Genomic DNA, 23,068 nt, shown 5'->3' on the forward strand with positions numbered 1-23,068 from the left:
ATGAGGAGGAAGAGGAGAAGTCTGTAAATAGAAAGCTGCAGCCCAGAATTTACAGCTCGCTGAGGAAAAACAGAGTGCTTATCGACTGCAGCTCCAGAAAATCTGTTATCATTGATTTATCCGTTATTCATCGTTTCTTTATTGTCTGTTTCTTATTTGTATGTGAGAATTCATTGCTCTTCTGTTTTATATCACTTTGGATTTAAACTGTTGATTGCACAAAACTTGGACATTTGAATTCATAGTTTTGGACTTTACAAACATGAAGCTGCTGTTTGTTGCTCATTACTTTACTCAAGGCTGAGCGGACGTATTGCTAAAGCTATTAGCGAGCTAGTTGCACAAGTGGTGCGACCAAAGTTCCCCAATACGAACATACTAGCTTGACAGCTTGTGTTTACATGGTTGTGACATTTAACAGATTTGTTTATTTATGTATTAATTAGACTTAAAGAGCTAAGATGGCTTGTGACACTTACTGAGGCAGTAAAAGACGGCGCTCATTATGGAACGAGATGGATGTTTCGGACAGATTCAGACGACTTTATTAATCCCACCAGGAGAAATCAACAGCTAGTGCGTACAAGAGAAGACACACAGTAACATGTAGACAAATAAATAGATGAGTAAATCAGTCAAATAAAACCTATATGTTCAGGAGAGATGGAGAAGACACTGATGACTTACGTTGAGATTTATAAAGCGTGATCATGGAGGAGCAACACAACATCATGTCTGTCATCACAGAGTGCTGCCATGATAATCCTAAACTCTTTTCCCCAAGTGTCAAATGATATCTTACAGCTTCAGGAGGAAGTGCTTCTGTACATGGTTATCTGTTTAATAACATATAAACAGGGATGATGCAGAATCTCTCCCCGTAGTTGGAGGACTAAGAGGTAAAAAATGTCAGAGACACTTTCTGTAAACAAAGATATATCGAAGGCCTCCTTACGAGGTTTACACAAACAGTTAGCTTAGCCTTGGTTCTGTTCTTCAGACATCTGTTCTGTAGACAAATCTATCGTAGCTTTGAGTGTTTTCACTTATGAGGATGACGAGAATGACCTCCTATTGTTTGGAGACATGCTGTCCTGGAAGAATCATATTTCTTCCCAAACACTATACATGGTGTTCACTGGCGAATTGTGCAGCAAAGACTCCCCAGCTCGACTCACCTCATGGTTGAAAACGTTTCCACATAAACTCCCTGGATGCTGACTTACAAGAACGAGACAGAAAGTTCTGTGTACAATAAAAGTCTAAAATGTGTTTCCTGGCCGAGTGCAGTCACCTCTTGAAATCTCTGCTGGTTGTCTGACAGCCTCGCAGAGACGGCGAGAAACCACAACGTGTCCTATTAAACCGTGTTATCAGAGAGCCGTACAGGTGCAGGCATAGGTGCATTTCTTATTTCCACCTGTGGACACGACCGGGCTGATCGCCCTCTGTCTTTCCGTCTGAGCTCTAATTCCATCTTTCTGCTGTTATTATTTTTCTGTGTGTTTTTCAGATTTACTTACATTCAAGCGTCACAGCGCCGGAGGGAGAAGAGGCGGGAGAGGTGAGAGCTCAAACACACACAAACACACACATCACACACACACACACAGGTGAGAGGGTAACCACTCATTGTTCCAGCAGAGGAGCTCCAGCATCACATCTTGAGGGAGAGAGGGGTGGAAACAAGCCAGGAATACGTTAACGGGGAGAGAAAAGAGGAGGATGAGCGATGGAAAGAGAGAGCAGCAGCAGCAGTCAGCAGCCATTAGCCGGCCTGGAGTACGTCTGCCTCTAAGTGCTCTGTAAATATCGCCCTGCCTTAGTAAACAACATTATTCCTCTTTATTGGGCCATTATATAATGGCCTGATCCCCCACAGTATGCAGATTGGTGTCGCTCCATTATGTAAGCTTCCTCTTCCATTATGTAAGCATGCTCCTCCACTCCTCCTCCTTTCTTCTCCTCCCGCTCTCTGTTCTTTCTCCATCACTCGTCACTCTGTCCTCATCTTTTTAACACTTTTTCACCCTCCTCTTCTGTTCTCTCTCTCTCTCTCTCCCCTGTCCTCCCCCTCTCCCTCCACCCTCTCCTTGTCCTCCAGGTCTCTCTCTTCTTCTTCTTCTTCTTCTTCTTCCCTCCCCTTCATTTATCCTTAAATTACATTACCTCTCCGCTCTTCACCTCCTCTCTCCTCTCTTTTGACTTTCATTGCATTTTCTTCTGTTCTCTCGTCGCCTGTCTTTCTCCTCTCTCTCTCTTTAATTCTCCATTACTTCCTCATCACTCTCTTCTTATCTTTTTAACACTTTGATTCTCCATTTTTCTTTCTTTGTCTTTTTCTTTCTGTTTTTCTTCTTTCTTTCTTTCTTTCTTTCTTTCTTTCTGTCTTTCTGCTTTCTGCTTTTCTTTCCTTATTTCTTTGTCTTTTTGCTTTTCTTTCTGTTTTTCTTTCTTGCATGCTTGCTTGTCTTCCTTCCTTCTTTACTTCCTTCCTTCCTTTTCTTCTACCTTGCTGCATTCATCCTAAACTAATTTTCCATCTCACTTTATCTCCTTTCTTCTTTCTTAGTTATCACCTCCTTACCTTATTTTTCCTTTGCTCCCCTGTGTTCCTTCATTGTCTCCTCTTTTCATCTCCTTTCTCCTTCCTTTGTTCTTTTTCCAACTAACCTGACTTCTCTCCTCTTCATCCTATCCTCCCATTTTACCTTTTTTCCCCATTTGCCTGATCTCAGGTGGTTTAATTCCAGCAGCTCGACAGGCCAAACTAGACGAGTGAAACAAACAAAGTGAACAAGATGAAATCTGATTCTGCAGGCGACAAAACACAACAACACAACCAGAGCAGATGACAGCGTGACTGTGGAGCTTTACTTTATAATAAGGTTGAAGACATTAACAAATAATTCTTATTGATGATTTCTATCAACCTTCCTTAATCCCAGTCATCGACATGATGCTGGGTTCAGGTTTCCTTTTATCTGCCACAGTTCATCAGAACGCTCTCTTGTAATAATCTTCATGAGAAATGTCAGAACCTTGAGCTTTTATGTAGAACTTTATATCTTCCCATGAGTTTGAATAATACTTGGACTTTAAAACGATGGATGTGTGGCGGTTAAATTAATCCTTGGTGCCGTATTGTTCTGGTTCTGACAGACGTTCTTTCAGAAAGAACTGCAGTTTGATGAACGAACCGATAAAAGAAGGAACGTACATTATGACATCATTCCAACAGTCTTGGTGCCAGATTTTGGTGCCAGTTCCATTGTAGTCTATGAGAGATGAATGGACAACATGTCTGTCTGATGTTTTTTGATATTAAAATACGGGTTGCATTAGTCTGAACATTATTGTAGACATACTTGATAAGACTCCTGTGTTCTTTATTCCTTCTCTCCTCCTTTATTTCAGTCGCCCTTAAATTGAGTCATTTGGTTTGTAGGAACCTAGAATAATATTAATTAAATTATTTTTACATTTGCCAATTAATAATCATGTTTTCCTTCATTGTGTCTTCAGATGATTAATTACTCAATTTACTCACCGTGTGTTGCTGCCTGTTATTTTCCACCTCATGATTAATTTGTTTACCCACTTAAACGTTTACAGCTTTTCAATTCATGTGTTGTTGTTTTGCTTTAATTTAAAGACGTGTTTTATTAAAAAAGCCTCCACGGCAGCAGCTCTGAGCTCCGATTGACCCGACTGCTGTCAACACGTAGCAGCTGAACATTCAGAGCTTTTTTTCAGTTATCAATTAATAAAGTGATTATGATGAAATACTTCTAATGCCTTTAATCATTCTGGTGGCACACTCAGAGCTCATTATGCACAGTTATTTACACACTTTTGTATCACAGTGGGAACCCAACAGCTATTAGCCAAGTCATTATGTGATCACTGACATGGAGAGGTCATTCAAACCACTTCTCTTCCCCCAACAATAACCTGATTTTGCGTAAATCTCCTCCTGTCATCAGGATTTACTGCACTCCAAAGGCCCCCTGCTGGCAAAATTAGAGGTGAACTACTTCACTGTCTTGCACATTTTGCTAGTACTATCTCCCGATGCACCACAGTACAACTTCACCATCTGCTTTATTTACTAGACAAAGAAAAGTGTTGAAGCCATTTGTTTGCCCACGGCCTGTGTTTCAAGTACAAGTACAAAAGAGTGAGTGGGTGTGAAGGAGGTAGTTTCCAAAGCAAAGTATAGGCAGAAAGTGGGTTTAAATGCTGACATCTCAACTGAGTCATCAGTTCTGGAAAAACAGCCTCATAGACCCCAGCAGACGGATACTGTGGGGTGTTTTGTGAATTTGGAGAAGGTGGGAGAAGATATTGGCACTTTTTTCTTTCATCTAAAAGATGTGGTGTCTCAAGGGTGTAGGCTTAAAAACAAGTAACACGTTTAAGAACACATACATTTCTGCGTTGAGTTGTATACTTACATTATTCCAAATGTTTCTGACAAACCAGAGAAATCAGCAGGTTTACTCAAAGGTAACAGTGCGTTTCATTTAACCACCTGCTGATAAATAATGTCCAAGATAGTCGGGGAGTGAGGAAGAAAGACTTAACATACTGCTTATATTTTAATGCCTCAATAATAATATGAAATTATCGAAAGTAAGGCAAATTCAACAGATCGAGTACTTTTAATTGTAGATCTTTAACTTTGCAAATAAAATGTCATACTTTTAATTGTAATGGACTGTTTTTAAATGAAGTTATGGTTAATTTTCTCTATCACAATATTTATTTCACTCCTGCCAACAAAGGCCATCATTCATCTGCAAACAACACTAAAATTAAACTTCATGCACCATAATTGCTTCAATCAGTCACTCAGTCAATATGCACCTGTCTCCTTCTCATGTCTCCTTCAGGTGCCCCCATGTGTTGCATGGTCCTGTCCTTCTAACAAGACCTGATGATCAGGTATTCAACCCAGAGACACATCCTACGATCTGACGGCAGCCCGAACCAGCACCAGACGGGATGTGACGTGGGCAGCCAGAGGAGGATACACAGTTTACCTGTTGGCATGCAAAGTGTCCCAACGCTGGGATTGGACGTGTTGGATACAGGTCAGGCTCTGAGCTTTGAACCCGGCTCACATTTGGTGCTTAACCGGGGCTTGAAACCTTGGATCACAGGGATCAGAGCGAACACGGTCCGGAATCTCTTCTTCTTTTCTGAAGGAAGTATCCAATGATCTGACCGGGCTTCAAAGGGTGTCGGGTTGGATTTAGTCTCTGCATTTGACAGTTGGAATCCATGCGGACGCTAAATCCTGCTTTGGGAATATACGGAACGGATTACTTTGGATTTTTGGGAAGAAACCCATTTTGTGATATTTTTCCAGGATGTTCGTGATTGTCGTTAGTCAGTGGTCGGTGGCACCGCTCCTTCTCTTTCCCCCAACATACAGTCATATGCCAAAGGATTACTACAGTATTATGACAGCCGTGTTAAATTGTTGGGAGAAAATGCGGACTTGCGAAAGCACACCTCCCTAATATCTCTTAGCAGACAAAGAGAAAATACGTTTTTGGGCCTTGGATTGAAAAAATACGAGCACATTGTCGAAGTCTTGTCTCGAAGCATCAATAATAATAAACTGTCAAACTAAACGGTGAACTTCTCTGGCACTTTAATCGTATGTTTTCATCTCATCTCTCTTCCCCTCCTTCCCACTCTCTCTCTTTTTCTTTCTCTCTCTCTTTCTCTCTCTCTCTTTCTCTTCATTTTCATGGAACAACTGAATAGTATACTCTCCAGTATTACCAATCTAACTCTTCTGGCTCTGAATGACTTAGACGATGTTGAAATAATCAGTGTGTTTGCGTCCACGGTGGATCGATTCTCTCTGTGTTGGAGTATGAAATAAAAAAAAAATAGAAACCTTGGTGTACCGAGAACGGAGCCTTGAGGAACACCAGCGAGGATTTTTCTTTTTTTTTTAAAAGCCAAACTCAAAGCACAGACGTCCGGCTCTACATTTAATGGTGAAAATGGTGAATTCTGATGTTCTGTTTGACACTGGAAAGCAACTGTTCCTGTACGAAACAATGGTGAACTTGACCATAAGTGTTCCTATTACTAAAGGCTGGCACTCGAGATTGTTAAATGTATTAAGCAGTTGTAAAAGATGGCCAGCAGAACTTGCGCTGTCCCCTCCCTCCCTCCCTCCCTCCCTCTCTTGCTCCCCCTTTGCCGTTTGACAGTGTCTGTGTTTGTATGTGACATACACCTTACAGTCTTCGATGGTTTGATACCCATGATTTACTTTGAATATAACAAAACAAATGACCACTATAAGGAGAAAAAACACAACAACATGCGGAAATGGGGATTTTATGCTTTCATAGATACAATTATGTGGATTTATAATGAAATAAAAAGGTATTTTTCTTGGAAAGAGGTTTGTATGTTGTTTCCATTTCAACAGAATTCTGCTTGACCAACATTTTTTCACTTCACAGGAATAAAATGCTTTCTTTATGCTGCAAACACTGACGATGTTGGTTGTAAATTTTCGATTATGTTTGTACCTGTGGACACAGATGGAGAAAAATATCCGCTTTTTGGTTCCTGCAAAAACTGCTGGATGAGCCACTTTTGACGTGACAGAAATGGATGAAAATATCTTCAGTTGTCCTTAAAAATATCCAGTGTTGTGACTCGAACCACAGTCGGCCATTAGGCATCTTTCCTCCTCCTCGTGTAACTCAGCTGATGAGCATATATTTTGAACGTGAATGTCACCTGTGTTTTGCGGAACTATTCCTTTAAAGCAGTTTTCTACTCAGTTGACCTTGTGAAAGTCAGACGTGGAGCACTAAAGGTCTAAATTCAGTAATCACTGGTGTTGACCACGTTGAGGTTGAGCTCTTTTTGCGCAGTCGTGTCTGAAAACAAGATTTTTTTTGTGTCATGTACGGATCTAAAACCCTATTTGTGTTGTGATGTCTTGTTGACAGTTAATTTGCACCGGCATGTTTCAGCACGTTGACAACAGTTTTTCTGTGTCGTGCTTTCAACAAAAGACTGATTGTGATTGTCAGTTTTAAATACAGCAGCTGAATTGCCTTGTCATGCTTCCACAGTGATGAATGTTGTCAGATCGCCTGAATTGCTGCTTCCATTACCCAGTAGAGAACTTTTAATGATGACAGGCAGCGCTGCATATCATCATCACCCTTCACACGCATCTCCAAAATGTCAGCCCGTAAAGAAAAAGAAAGCTTATTTTCCTCTTTGACAAATGCAGTTTTGATGTTGTACAAAGACTTTTTCGACGTTTTTGGCTCAGTCCCTGGGTAATATTGAACTTCTTGTGCCTTCAGCTTTAAGTAAGGCTTTAAATAGTTTAGATGGCACTTTTACCTGCCATCAGCTGTTGAGATAGAAGGTGGCAGAAACCCTGAAGACACTTTCCATCAAGATCTCAATTTGGCAGGCAGTGAAGTGACACGTAAAACACATCATGGTGTGTAGAGGTGACTATTTAAAGAACCAGAGTTTTAATTCAGTAAGTTTGAATGTCTTTATTTCAACGATGGGTCTAATGACTGTACAGCGATCATCTGAAATATTAACTAACAGGTGAAATGAATATCATTGATCATGTGGATAATACTTGACATGCACCACCGACTCTGACACTGTTGCAGACCAAAGTCATAACTCATAACAATCACTCTGTTAAACTTTTAGACGTAAGTTGTCAGCTTGATTTTCATATATATTCCCTCTGGGTTAAAACTCTTTATGGAGTAAGAGGGATTTTTTGTGTAGCAACAGATATAACTAATGGATGGACTAATGAGTCTGCTAACAAAATTATTAAAGGGCCAGAATCAGGTTGTTAAAGGGCCACAATCGGCCCCTGGACCTAGGTCTGGTTTAAGGCATCAACCCTGCACTCTAAATTCCGAAAACAAGACTCAAAATGAAAGATAATGTTGTTTTTATTTCTGCTGGATGTGTAAATAGGCAGTTGTTTGCAAAACACATTCACCATAAAAAGTTTCAACGTTGATAATATGTCAGGTTTTCTCAAAGTGGCAAAGAAATCAGTTACGGCAGCTTTTATAAAAACACACAGCACGATTTCACCTCCGTCTGCTTGTTTGATTGTCACGTAGACAGTTTGCTTTTATTCTTGTTTGCTGCTCTTCCAGTCGGTAACGTCTCGTCAACAATGTCTGTTTTTCTTGTCAAAAAAGTGCTGACTTCTTCCCGTTAACACCGAGGTGGTCCAAGAGAAGAGAATCAATCCAGAAACACTTCTAACTAGAGTTCCTGCTCGCTAAAAAAACAAATTATAATAACAACAAAACCATCCACACATTCCAGTCAATGCAGGTTTAATTTATTGTAAAACAAATTTCATCACTTTCTACTTGTTTACAGATTAAGTATAGAGTATATTTAAGCAGATGTCACCAGATGCAGATCACAGACAGTAAAATCCTCATTTCAAAACATTCACAACAATTATCTTTATCTTTGCAGGAGTACAACTGCATGTGGAAAAAAAAGCTGCATGTCAGCTCATAAATTGCCGTCATATGTCAAATAACACACTTTAATAATGTAAATGTAACTTTGGTGGAAACAATATCACACAACAAGATGTTACGTTTCACTCACTGCATTATCTCTTTAATCAGTCAGTGCAAGAATTTGAAGTATAAGAATACAACTGGAAAAGCACATTGTCATTTACAAATGTTTAAACGTCTGTCAAACTTTTGTTTTGTTAAATTCACATATACCTCTTCTGACCCCAGTACTGAGTCCTCTCCTGGAAAACCTGGATGTGTGACACTATGGCCCCTCGACTCCTGCCTCTTCTGCTCCACCCTGCCTGTCTTTAGCACCACCAAGGTAATCAAGCTCTATGTTGTCCTCTCGTCTCAGCATCTGCTTTCTGCTGGCCTACAGAGATATGGCAAAAAATGTATTTAAGTCACAAAATAACGGCTCTTCCCCTCATTATACTTTTATACAAACAAGTATTCCTAATTCTGCCAGAGGCCTCAGAAACATCTTGGGCAACATGCTTCTTCAGTACAGGAAGTGTTTGATACATAATGAAGTTACTCAAAATGTTTTGCTTCTGTTTTCTCTGCTGTACCAAACACACACTGAACTGTGATCCCAATGTGAACACTTGAGTTTTACATATTTCACCACGACAGTCACTTCCACTGATGTGTACCTTGTAGTAGAAAAACATGGCAACACTGAACGCCACCATCAGCACTACGAGTGCCAGCCTGATGATCAGATCTGTTAAAGAGGCTGAAACAGATTCACAGTCATTACATCACTTCATAGAGGAACATGCTGATGTCTTTGCTTCATGTAGGTTTAGTGTTTTCAGATGTTGGCATCATACATTTCTGCAAAACACGGATATGTTGCACATTTCATCAGGTTGCAACTTTGCATTGCTTTAGGCTCAGTTTGATGTGACAGCCCTGTAATCATGGTCTGGTTAGGTTCAGGCCCAAAAACCACTTCTGGTTATGGTTGGAAAAAGATTTGTTTGTATACTTTGGGTATAAAAGCTGCCATCTGCATTGGTGTTTTTCAAAATGACCATCTTTACAGGAAACCAACAACATCTGGCTTTGTTGCCATTTTCATGGCTGGAAACTGTTCCAACTCTATTCGAAATTATCCGGTTTCACGAACAAGGCCAGAAAATACCCGGACATCTTGTCCAAAATATCCAGTGGTTTCACTCTGGTTTGGAAGCTGTCGTGCCTAGCCTTCACTCCACCATCGCCCCCTCCTTCTTGTGACAAAAAAGTCAGCTTATATACACACAATGTCAGTGTGATTGGACTCATGTTGTAGAAATGTAAAAAAGATCATATATCTATTATGAAAGTATTTGTGGTTTACAGAAACATGAAATGACTCAGATTCTCTGTAAAGTTACCTGCGACAGCAACATAGAGATGGCGGCTCTCAGAGGAGAATTCATGGGAGAAAGCATAGACGTGATAAACACAGCTGTAGTCCCCTTGGTGGGTGTGGTCTGCGGCAGAGCACAGGAAGTGGGCAGAGTGATTGACAGCTGGCAGGGTGTAGTTCTGCGATGTTGCCGAGTTGGTCAAAATAAGCTGGAAAGAGCCTCCTGGATGCTGGGGCAGGATGGAGCAGCTGATGGTGAAGCTGGAGCCCAGCAGCACCTGAAGCTGCTTGTTCTCAGACAACCCGTCAATGTGGGGGGAGAAGGAGATGTTTGGCTGAGCCAGAATATCTGTGAACAAAGTTGGAAATTGCGTGAGTCTCTATTGAGAATATATAATTCACTGAAATTCAGTGTTCAAGGTTACCTGAGCAGATCACCTCCAGACTGATAGGCGGGTGGAATTCACCAGGCATCATTAAACACTCCCGCAGCAGGGGTATAGAATCAGACTGAACACAGGTCTTGCTGATCCACCAGTAGAATTTGTCTGAAGGCTTTCGTATTTTTGTTGAAACAACAGAACCACAGTTGAATTGTCTACACGCAACAGATGCTAACTTCTGGTCCCATCCAGAGACGATGCTATTCACTGGTCTCCACTCTCCCTGGTGTTTCATCTCTGATGTGCCATCGCAGTGACTGGTTCCCCCTGACAACCTGAAATTATCAGGCTCTGGACAGAGACAGGAGACTAATTAATGAAAAGAATTAAAGACATTTTGATTAGATCAAGTAAAATCAAACATGAAGCTGTCCTACCTGAGCAGGTGAGTCCAACAGCTTTGCCAGGTGAGCAGGTGTTTCTCTCTGAGCCTGAGGTTCTACAGTCCAGGAGAGCAGACTCATGGCCTCCACACTGGAACTCTTTGGTCCACATTGGAGCCTCCACTTCTCCATAGAGCGCCCCCTGGAGGACTGAAGGAGCCCCACAGCCGAGCTCCCTACAGACCACCTCTGCATCCTGCTGGTCAAAGTCATCTTCACACACTGAGGACCACCTCTGGTTAGACTTCACCTCCAGTCTGCCTGAACACAGACTGTTTCCATTCACCAGCCTGACAGAGTCTATTGGGGAAGAGAGAAATTAATGAAATGTTGTTGTAGTTAAAGATGACAGTGATTTTGTTATTTTGGTGGGTTAGGGTTAGGGTTAGTTTTTTTTTTCAAAAAGTAACTAATTTAAAACACTAAAACGCCAAAATATATTCCCCAGGAGGCTACTGCTTTGTTGTTTTTTTTAAGGATTACTGTTAGTTATTGGTTTTTACCTGAGCAGGTAATTTTCAAAGTACCTCGGAAAGAAAAAGTCGATATTGATACACATTCCCTGATGGCAGACTCAAACTGGCCACAGGAAGTCATGACTTCCCATGTATCTGTCTTGCTCACATGTAATGTTTCTGTTGAAAGAGCAGAGCCACAGTCCAGCTGTCTACATACAACCGCTACAGACATCATGTCCCATATTGAAAATAACGGGAGAGACACTGGTTTCCAGTTTCCTTTGTGTTTCATCTCAAGTCTGCCCACACAGGAGCTGGATCCTCCAACTAACCGGATGTCATTGGGCTCTGAAGAGTTACAAGAGAATAATTGGTTAAATAAATGACGTAACTTGCTGTAGAATCAAAGCTGCAGCTCCTTTCCTACCTGAGCAGGTGAGTCCAACAGCTTCACCAGATGAGCAGGTGTTTCTATCTGAGCCTGAGGTTCTACAGTCCAGGAGAGCAGACTCATGGCCTCCACACTGGAACTCTTTGGTCCACATTGGAGCCTCCACTTCTCCATAGAGCGCCCCCTGGAGGACTGAAGGAGCCCCACAGCCGAGCTCCCTACAGACCACCTCTGCATCCTGCTGGTCAAAGTCATCTTCACACACTGAGGACCACCTCTGGTTAGACTTCACCTCCAGTCTGCCTGAACACAGACTGTTTCCATTCACCAGCCTGACAGAGTCTGAAGAAAGACAGCAACAGACAGAAAGAGTGTTGCTTCTGTATTCAGGTTCAGGAACATTCTCTACAATCAGCAGGTGATAGTATGAAACTTTTCTGCTGTGTTCTCTCTTGATGACTGAATAACTTCTATAATTGAATGCTGCCTCTTCCTTCCCTATGCATGTATGCCTTCCTGCATGTATCAGCAACAATGTGTCACTCTGGTGACCTGGACTATAAAACTAAGCACTTATCCTTGATGACTGCTACTTGATGTAGTGAGGCTTCGATCTGTGGAATGAAAAAATGTAAACAACAAGACAACCATCACAGCTGATGTGTTTGCTGGTGTTACCTGAACACTTGACCTCCAGGTGGTATTTGGCAGAATCAGTTGTTGAAGATACACAATCACTAACTGCAGACCCGGACTGAATACAAGTTGAATTTATCCTCCAGACAGGTACGGGTGCTAAATTCTGTATCTTCCCTGTTGAAACAGCAGAGCCACAGTCCAGTTGTCTGCACGCTGCATCTGCTCTCTTCAGATTCCACTGTCTCATTGCATCATCCACTTTTCTCCACACACCATGTTTGTTCACTTCCAGTTCACCATCGCAGCGACTGGATCCTCCCACCAACCGGACAATATCGGGCTCTGAGTAGACAACAGTAAAAAGATCAACAAGAAGTCACATTTAATAGAAAGTCGAATAAGATCAAAGCTGCAGCTCCTCTCCTACCTGAGCAGGTGAGTCCAACAGCTTTGCCAGGTGAGCAGGTGTTTCTATCTGAGCCTGAGGTTCTACAGTCCAGGAGAGCACTCATGGCCTCCACACTGGAACTCTTTGGTCCACATTGGAGCCTCCACTTCTCCATAGAGCGCCCCCTGGAGGACTGAAGGAGCCCCACAGCCGAGCTCCCTACAGACCACCTCTGCATCCTGCTGGTCAAAGTCATCTTCACACACTGAGGACCACCTCTGGTTAGACTTCACCTCCAGTCTGCCTGAACACAGACTGTTTCCATTCACCAGCCTGATGAAGTCTGAAGAAAGACAGCAACAGACAGAAGGATTTCTACTTCTGTATTAAGGTTCACGTTTGGTTTGTCAGCAGGATTAAACAAAAACTAGGTAACAGATTTCTCAAAACTTGAATGGAGGATGGGTCTTGGCCCATAATAGACCCCATTAACTTATGATGCAGGTTAAAGGACGTGTCAAGGGTTTTTTAAGTCCATAAGAGTGTTATTTACTTCCTCATATTTACATTTTACCTGTACAAACTGTCAGGTAGGGAGGGACTTGTCGTGGATATTGATTTCACTTTATTATACCTAATAGCATTGGCACTGAATGTGAATTGCACCTCCTTCCATGCTACAACATGTCACTGCAGCCAATTCTGCTGAACCAGGAGCTCCTAGTTAACGATGGAGTGAAAAGAGAGCTCGACAAACACGGCCTGAGCAAGACCTCCCCTTTGTTTCTGTTTTTTCTATTGTACTTTAAATTTTTGGAACAATCCCTGGCACAAGAATGTCCTTCTGGGTTAATAAAGTCATTACTATAACACAGCATCTGAAGATGACTGCAGACAATTGGACCACAGGGAATACAGTACCAACGTAGCTTTCTTGCCGGGTTCAGCTCTTTGTAACCTGGGTCCTAAGCAAATAGGACCGCTAACATTAGCTGCATGACTAAACAAGGAAGTAGTAGCTAAACTTCTGAAACCACCTCTGTGTGTTGTCGAAACCATTCCATCCAAAACACCCGCCGCGTTCAGTTTTGAACTCGGTACAGCGACGTCTTTCTGATATGAAATCTTAGCTCTATGCCACTCGCTCACTGCTCAAAGTTAAGGATTGACTGTTGGGTGGATGGCATAATATTACTGGTTGAAATTGATTCATTCAAGCTTATGTCAACATTTTGTTTTGCAGGACAACTCATGACTGCATTTTGATTGGAGAATTGAATTTTTGGGTGTATTGTTTTCACAGAGGTATCTGCTCTGAATTACCATTCTAGTTTTCTATGTACTTGTGTCTTCCTGCATATACCTGCAACAATACGCCAAGTGGAATATAAAACTGAGCACTTATCCTTGATGACTGCACCTTGATCTAGTGTGGCTCGGATCTGCTACATAAAGACATGTAAAGAACAAGACAACCGTCACAGCTGATGTGTCTGCTGGTGTTACCTGAACACTTGACCTCTAGTTTGTGATCGGTTGAATTAATTCTTGTAGATATACACTCTCTAACTGCAGACCCGGACTGAAGACAAGTTGATCTAATCCACCGTACAGTTTGGGGAAATTTATCCTTTATCCGTCCTGTTGAAACAGCAGAGCCACAGTCCAGTCGTCTGCACAGAGCAGCTGCTGTCTTTAGATTCCACTGACTCTTTTCTTCATCCACTTTTCTCCACACACCATGTTGTTTCACCTCCAGTTCACCAGCACAGCGACTGGATCCTCCCACCAACCGGACAATATCAGGCTCTGAGCAGACAACAGTAAAAGATGGGGTGAAAAAGAAGTCACGTTTAATAGAAACTCCAATCAGATCAAAGCTGCAGCTCCTTTCCTACCTGAGCAGGTGAGTCCAACAGCTTTGCCAGGTGAGCAGGTGTTTCTATCTGAGCCTGAGGTTCTACAGTCCAGGAGAGCAGACTCATGGCCTCCACACTGGAACTCTTTGGTCCACATTGGAGCCTCCACTTCTCCATAGAGCGCCCCCTGGAGGACTGAAGGAGCCCCACAGCCGAGCTCCCTACAGACCACCTCTGCATCCTGCTGGTCAAAGTCATCTTCACACACTGAGGACCACCTCTGGTTAGACTTCACCTCCAGTCTGCCTGAACACAGACTGTTTCCATTCACCAGCCTGATGGAGTCTTTTAGGGAAAAGATAGAGAACGAATAAGAGAACATAAATGTTTTTTTTTTCTGTTTTTTTCTGTTTTAAAAGTCTGTTTTAAAAGTCTGTTTTAAAAGTCTTCAGTTACTCAAGTTGTCGAGGAGAAAGCTGATACACTGTTTTGCTGTGAAGCTTCAGAAATGTTTTGTGGACTATGAAACTTCACCTGACTTTGCATCAGCATCGGGTCAATTAGATAAAGACTGAAAATTGAGTCCTCTTAGACTCTGAGCTTGTTTGTGGTTGGTGTTTTTGTGTTATGGCTTCTGATGGCATTACCTGAACAGGTGATCCCCAGACTGGTACCAGGAGTTATGGACCTTTTGATGAAACATTTCCTTAGTTCGGTTCCAGAATTTAGACAGAATGGCATCAGTCTCCATGAGGATAAAAATGTGGGATTGTTTGGAAAAACCTCAACCACAGAACCACAGTCCAGATATCTACAAACTGCATCTGCTAACTTGAGGTTCCAGTCACGGTCATCCACCTCTGTCCAAACACCCTGGCTCTTCACCTGTAGTTCACCAGAGCAGCGGCTGGATCTTCCAGCCAACTGGATGTCATCAATCTCTAAGCACGGGTAAGAGTTGTTAGTATAACATAATATTATAATTTTTTTTTTTTATTCTTCATTTAGGCCTATATTTAGTGTGTCAGTTTACCTTCGGCAGTACCGGTTTCTTCTGTCAGGAGACCTGGGGAGAATCCTGATACCGAAACACAATCATTTCAAATAAAGGCACTAATTAGATCGATAGTGGTGGTTGCATGACAGGATTGTGGATTTTGTCTTCAATCTTTTCAAATGCAGGAACTCGAGGAAGAGTTTATCTCCTAACATTACTCTGTTAAAGGATAGTGTCAAATGTTCTGAGCTCTTTCTTAGCACCATGGGTTTACTGCACAATGAGGAAACAGTAAAATTGGGAAACTAAAACAGGCCTCTAATGTCTATGTTCGATGATGGTTGCATGTAAAATGTATAAACATTGCTGAAAGCTACAGATAACGTCCAAAGTTGACATGTGTACCAAATGTGGCATATTGCATTCACAGTATAAGCTTATTAGCCACCTTTCACATCCACAGCTGTAGGGTCATGGTGTTGGCATTATTACAAGCCAACAAGGCTTCCGAACAGTCTCACCACTGGATATTTTTAAGGAACCTGGAGATACTGTCAGCAATTTTTGGGGAACAAAACCAGATCTTTTTCACAATGAGTCTGACCATTTGAAATTTGTGATCGTGGCTACTAAAACAGGTATTTCAAGCCAAACCATGATTGTTTTCCTGAACCTAACCAAGTGTTTTTTGTGCAAAAACCTTAACAGCATGAACACAAAAAAGATATATGAAGTTGCAACGTCAAACATTTAGTTATTCTGGCAACTGGGTTGCATATGTCTTGCAATAAGTGACAGATTGCCCCCAAATTGCTTCTTTTATCATCAAATGCAAAAACATAAACTGCTTCCTGGACAGATGTGGAAAGGGCAACATGTTGATACCAGTGTGGAGGCTGAAAGGGTTAAATCCTCTTCCTAGCCTCAGGATAAACACTCCTAAAATAATCAGGAATAAGGCTTTTATGCATATTTTTGTCTCATTTGAAAGGTAAGAAGCTACAGAATATGAAGCCATTGAAAATGAACCTACTTCTGTTACTATTACAGTTTAGCAAAAAGTAAGATTTTCATTTGCGCAGTGTCTCTGCATTTCCATGGCAATATCCCCATTATGACCAAGATTTCATGAATAATGTTGCAGCTGAAAGTCATCTTCCAGTCTTTGATTACAACTGTAACTGTAACTCTGTCAATGTGATGAAAATATTAAAATACAACATTTCTTACACACTTTAGATATACTGTATATGCTATATAGGCTGTCAGGATCATAAATAAAAACATTACAAAGAACATTCAACAGCAATAAAACAAAGTGTAAGCGTAGAACAGACCTCCCCAAAAAACTACCAATAGCATCCTTGAAAATATGATATCTTTCTAATAAGATCCATTTGTGATTTATAGTGAGTTATCAGCAGCCTAACTAGTCCAGATTAGACTTCTTCATCATTTTATACCCTATTTCCTGAAGTTTGAAATATTGGCTTGAATGAATATAGCTTATTCTCCCGTGGATCAGACAATCCAAACTCATGATGTGCAGAAAGCAGTGAAGTTTTCATGGCCGAGGTCGTACCTGAGCTCCAGAGCAACGTGAACAGCAGCAGTCGGTCTACGGGATTCATGTCCAGTTGGGGTGTTGTCCGAACAGCCTGTCACTCTTTCTCACTGACTGTCTGTCTGTTGATCTTATGTCTTGATCATCTCTCGTCAAATGTGCAGTTTCCTGTTTGACTTTTAATCTCTATGACGGGCAAACAGGAAGCTGCCTGAGCTGATCACAAACTGACATCCTGTGCTCTTTTGATGATTTTATCAAAGATTGTTGTCAGTTCAATTTCAGCTTCTGCTGAGCCATTTACTGGAACTACAGTATGTTCCGGTAAACGTGAAGCTGCTTCACATCTGTATAACTTCACATTGATAACTTAAGTTACATTATGTATGTGGCATAACTTCCCTACAGTAGTTAAAATAACTCTGGACAGGAACAGCAGTCTGCGGAGTGAAAGTCCTGTGCAGTGAAAAGTTCCTTGGAAATCTGGGCTGGATTGGGTCCAGTTATTAATATGACCTTCCTGGCGGCAGAACGGGTCCAAATAATGACCACTCTGGACTTTCTGGCTACTGGGGGGAGTGTTTGGTCTGGAGTATCACAGCCCTCATGAAAGCACCATTATGCCTGTTGTTTTGGATTCCCTTATTGAAATGACCTTGTATGATTTCTTTAGGTCCTTTTTAAACCCCCAGTCCTACTTTGACCTTGCAGACCACAATTTTACCTTTTCCTTCTTTCCCTCATTGATATTTAAACTGAAACTCTTTAAAACGTCAGCATAGGTGACACTGGGAGGAGGACACACATGCACAATTCACCCGGGGCGAGTACTTATAATGAGAGGACTGTGTACAGGTGTGTGTCACATGATTTTATAGACCTGAACATTTTCTTGCTTACTTAGATTCTGAGTTATTCTGAGTTTTATAAATGAGGTGAAACTCCACCCAAAGTCTTTATCTTTTGAATATCAAACACTCACCTCGATTAGTCTTGAAAGCTACTCTGTTTCCACTCATGCTGCATGGCCGCTGGAGCAAAGATGAATTAAAGTGGAACGAAATGATCAAATAAAATAGAAACTCAAACTGCTCCTCCAGCGTCCGTCCATCTGCAAGTTCAAACTCTTTATCTTTTCCAAAACAGTCCTCGTGAACATGTGAAGTTACAAAAACTGTTACAGCTCCATAACATCAACAAATCAGAAACAGTTAATCAGTTGACCTAGGTCTGGTTTAAGGCATCAACCCTGCACTCTAAATTAAAAAAACAAGCCTCCAAACCATAAAAAGTTTCTACGTTGATAATATGTCAGGTTTTCTCAAGGTGGCCAAGAAATCAGTTATGGCTGCTTTTATAGAAACACATTGCACAATTTCATTGCTTGTGTGATTGTCACGTAGACAGTTTGCTTTTTATTCTTGTTTGTTGCTCTTCCAGTCGGTAACGTCCCGTCAACGGTTTCTGTTTTTCTTGTCAAAAAAGTGCTGACTTCTTCCCGTTAACACCGAGGTGGTCCAAGAGAAGAGAATCAATCCAGAAACACTTCTAACTAGAGTTCCTGCTGCTAAAAAACTAATTATGATAACAACAAAACCATCCACACTTTGCAGTCAATGCAGATTGAATTTATTGCGAAACAAATTTCATCACTTTCTACTTGTTTACAGATTAAGTATGGAGTATTTTTTCAGCAAATGTCCCCAAATGCAGAAGACAGACAGTAAAATCCTCATTTCAAAACATTCACAACAATTATCTTTATCTTTGCAGGAGTACAACTGCATGTGGAAAAATATAGCTATGAACCCTTTTGTGGCCCCAAGAAGAAGCTGCATGTCAGCTCATAAATTGCCGTCATATGTCAAATAACACACTTTAATAATGTAAATGTAACTTTGGTGGAAACAATATCACACAAAAAGATGTTACATTTCACTCACTGCATTATATCTTTAATCAGTCAGTGCAAGAATTTGAAATGTAAGAATACAGCAGGGAAAGCACATTGTCATTTACAAATGTTTAAACGTCTGTCAAACTAGCTTGTTTTGTTTTGTTTTGTTAAATTGACATATACCTCTTCTGACCCCAGCACTGAGTCCTCTCCTGGAAAACCTGGATGTGTGACACTATGGCCCCTCGACTCCTGCCTCTTCGGCTCCACCCTGCCCGTCTTGAGCACCAACAAGGTAATCGAGCTCAGTATTGTCCTCTCGTCTCGGCATCTGCTTTCTGCTGGCCTACAGAGATATGTCAAAAAATGTATTTAAGTCACAAAATACTTCTACACAAAGAAGTATTCCTAATTCTGCCAGAGGCCTCAGAAACATCTTGGGCAACATGCTTCTTCAGTACTGGAAGTGTTTGGTACATAATGAAGTTACTCAAAATGTTTTGCTTCTGTTTTCTCAGCTGTACCAAACACACACTGAACTGTGATCCCATGTGAACAGTTGAGTTTTACATATTACACCACGACAGTCACTTCCACTGATGTGTACCTTGTAGTAGAAAAACATGGCAACACTGAACGCCACCATCAGCACTACGAGTGCCAGCCTGATGATCAGATCTGTTGAAGAGGCTGAAACAGATTCACAGTTATTACATCAGTTCATAGTGAAACGTGCTGTTTTCTTTGCTTTATTGGATGTTTTAAATCAAACCAAATTCATTATGTTTAGCTTTCAAACCTTTTATTTTTACTTAATGTTTAGATAGAAAGATAGATAGATAGATAGATAGATAGATAGATAGATAGATAGATAGATAGATAGATACTTTATTTATCCAGAGGGAAATTCAGTTTCTCAGCTGCACGATAAACATCAACATTCAACAACAAGACAACAGATCATAAAAATTAGTGCATAGAGAATAGGAGGATAATTAAGAATAAAGAAATTTAAGGTAATAAATAATGCTTAGTGTTTTCAAATGTTGGCATCATACATTTCTGCAAAACACGGATATGTTGCACATTTCATCAGGTTGCATCTTTGCATTGCTTTAGGCTCAGTTTGATGTGACAGCATTGTAATCATGGTCTGGTTAGGTTTAGGCCCAAAAACCACTTATGGTTATGGTTGTAAAAAGATTTGTCTGTATACTTCGGGTATAAAAGCTGCCATCTCCCTTAGTGTTTTCAAAATGACCATTGTTACAGGAAACCACAAATGGTTAAGAAAATCATATTTTGGCTTGTCTAGCTCTGCAGCCACAAACACAGATGGAAACTTTGCCCACGTTTTGTCAAAAATATTTGACTTTGTTGTAATTTTCATGGCTGGAAATGTCCCAATGTCTGATTAAAAATATCTAGTTTGTTGCCACAAACACGGCTGGAAAATGTCAAGAGATCTCATCAAAATAAATATCTGGGTTTGTGGCCACTATCTAATGCCCGGACATCTTGTCCAAAATATACAGTGGTTTCACTCCAGTTTGCCAGCTGTCGTGCTTAGCCATCACTCCACCATCACCCCCTCCTTCTTTTGACATAAAGTCAGCACACATACACACAATATCAATGTGATATGACTCACTCAATGTATATATAATATCTATGATACACTATATTGCCAAAAGTATTCGCTGACCTGCCTTGACTCGCATACAAATTTAAGTGACATCCCACTCTTAATCCATAGGATTTAATATGACGTCGATCTACCCTTTGCAGCTATAACAGCTTCAACTCTTCTGGGAAGGCTTTCCACAAGGTTTAGGAGTGTTTATGGGAATTTTTGACCATTCTTCCAGAAAAGCATTTGTAAGGTCACACACTGATGTTGGACGGGAAGGCCTTGCTGTCAGTCTGCACTCTAATTCATCCCAAAGGTGTTCTATCGGGTTGAGGTCAGGACTCTGTGCAGGCCAGTCAAGTTCAACCACACCAAACTCTCTCATCCATGTCTTTATGGACCTCCGTTGTGCACTGGTGCACAGTCATGTTGGAACAGGAAGGGGCCATCCTCAAACTGTTCCCACAAAGTTGGGAGCATGGAATTGTCCAACATCTCGTGGTATGCTGAAGCAGTCAGAGTTCCTTTCACTGGAACTAAGGGGCCAAGTCCAGCTCCTGAAAAATAACCCCACACGATAATCCCCCCTCCACCAAACTTTACACTTGGCACAATGCAGGTAGACAAGTACCATTCTTCTGGCAACCACCAAACCCAGACTTGTTTATCAGATTGTCAGATGAAGAAGTGTGATTCGTCACTTCAGAGAATGCGTCTCCACTGCTCTAGAGTCCAGTAGCGGCGTGCTTTACACCACTGCGTCCCACGCTTTGCATTGCACTTGCTGATTTATGGCTTGGATGCAGCTGCTCGGCCATGGAAACCCATTCCATGACAATCGCTAATCACTGTTCTTGTGCTAATCTGAAGGCCACATGAAGTTTGGAGGTCTATAGAGATTGACTCTACAGAAAGTTGGCGACCTCTGCGTACTATGCTCCTCAGCATCCGCTCCGTCATTTGACGTGGCCTACCACTTTGAGGCTGAGTTGCTGTCGTTCCCAATCGCTTCCACTTTGTAATAATACCACTGACAGTTGACCGTGGAATATCTTGGAGCGAGGGAATATCACGACTGGACTTGTTGCACAGGTGGCATCCTATCACAGTACCATGCTGGAATTCACTGAGCTCCTGAGGGTGACCCATTCTTTCACAAATGTTTGTAGAAACAGTCTGCATGCCTAGGCGCTTGCTTTTATACACCCGTGGCCATGGAAGTGATCAGAACGTCTGATATCAATTATTGGGATGGGTGAGTGAATACTTTTGGCTATATATACTGTATGTACAAATGAAAGTATCTGTGGTTTGCAAAAACATAAAATGACTCAGATTCTCTGTAAAGTTACCTGCGACAGCAACATAGAGATGGCGGCTCTCAGAGGAGAATTCATGGGAGAAAGCATAGACGTGATAAACACAGCTGTAGTCCCCTTGGTGGGTGTGGTCTGCAGCAGAGAACAGGAAGTGGGCAGAGTGATTGACAGCTGGCAGGGTGTAGTTCTGTGATGTTGCCGAGTTGGTCAAAATAAGCTGGAAAGAGCCTCCTGGATGCTGGGGCAGGATGGAGCAGCTGATGGTGAAGCTGGAGCCCAGCAGCACCTGAAGCTGCTTGTTCTCGGACAACCCGTCAATGTGGGGGGAGAAGGAGATGACTGACTGAGCCAGAAAATCTGTGAACAAAGTTGGAAATTGCCTGAGTCTCTATTGAGAATATAAAATTCACTGAAAGTCCCTGTTCAAGGTTACCTGAGCAGATCACCTCCAGACTGATGTGCGGGTTGAATCCACCAGCTGTTGCTAAACACTCCCGCAGCAGGGGTATAGAATCAGACTGAACACAGGTCTTGCTGATCCACCAGGAGGGTTTATCTGAATGGTTTCGTATTTTTGTTGAAACAACAGAACCACAGTCGAATTGTCTACACGCAACAGATGCTAACTTCTGGTCCCATCCAGAGACGATGCTATTCACTGGTCTCCACTCTCCCTGGTGTTTCATCTCTAACGTGCCATCGCAGTGACTGGTTCCCCCTGACAACCTGACATTATCAGGCTCTGGACAGAGACAGGAGACAAATTAATGAAAAGAATTAAAGACATTTTGATTAGATCAAGTAAAATCAAACATGAAGATGTCCTACCTGAGCAGGTGAGTCCAACAGCTTTGCCAGGTGAGCAGGTGTTTCTATCTGAGCCTGAGGTTCTACAGTCCAGGAGAGCAGACTCATGGCCTCCACACTGGAACTCTTTGGTCCACATTGGAGCCTCCACCTTCTCCATAGAGCGCCCCCTGGAGGACTGAAGGAGCCCCACAGCCGAGCTCCCTACAGACCACCTCTGCATCCTGCTGGTCAAAGTCATCTTCACACACTGAGGACCACCTCTGGTTAGACTTCACCTCCAGTCTGCCTGAACACAGACTCTTTCCATTCACCAGCCTGACAGAGTCTATCAGGGAAGAGAGAAAATTA

General features: G+C 41.8%; 2 protein-coding genes and 1 pseudogene across 6 annotated transcripts in view; 1 reads left to right on the forward strand and 2 right to left on the reverse strand.

Annotated features, from left to right (window-relative positions):
• LOC115569871 (leucine-rich repeat and fibronectin type III domain-containing protein 1-like protein) overlaps positions 1 to 6,430 on the forward strand; it is a 302,682-nt gene extending 296,252 nt beyond the window's left edge. For 4 of the 5 annotated variants that reach the window (XM_030398095.1, XM_030398070.1, XM_030398079.1 and 1 more), the window contains 2 exons: positions 1,514 to 1,564; positions 4,896 to 6,430. The gene's annotated coding sequence lies outside the window, so the exon portion shown is untranslated. Of the gene's footprint in view, positions 1 to 1,513; positions 1,565 to 1,644; positions 1,783 to 4,895 lie in introns of all 5 variants that reach the window. The other variant, XM_030398102.1, reaches the window with a different exon arrangement.
• Positions 6,431 to 9,689: 3,259 nt separating this feature from the next.
• LOC115571041 (scavenger receptor cysteine-rich type 1 protein M130-like) lies at positions 9,690 to 15,251 on the reverse strand (annotated as a pseudogene).
• Positions 15,252 to 18,676: 3,425 nt separating this feature from the next.
• The window catches only part of LOC115571049 (deleted in malignant brain tumors 1 protein-like), a 28,848-nt gene continuing 24,456 nt past the window's right edge, over positions 18,677 to 23,068 (reverse strand). The window contains 6 exon segments of the mRNA XM_030400074.1: positions 18,677 to 19,307; positions 19,569 to 19,651; positions 21,944 to 22,267; positions 22,344 to 22,652; positions 22,739 to 22,868; positions 22,870 to 23,045. Of these exon segments, the coding sequence (XP_030255934.1) occupies positions 19,197 to 19,307; positions 19,569 to 19,651; positions 21,944 to 22,267; positions 22,344 to 22,652; positions 22,739 to 22,868; positions 22,870 to 23,045 (1,133 nt within the window). The 3' untranslated portion in view covers positions 18,677 to 19,196.

This window comes from Sparus aurata, chromosome 2 (genome assembly GCF_900880675.1).
Source record: "Sparus aurata chromosome 2, fSpaAur1.1, whole genome shotgun sequence".
NCBI lineage: Eukaryota > Metazoa > Chordata > Actinopteri > Spariformes > Sparidae > Sparus > Sparus aurata.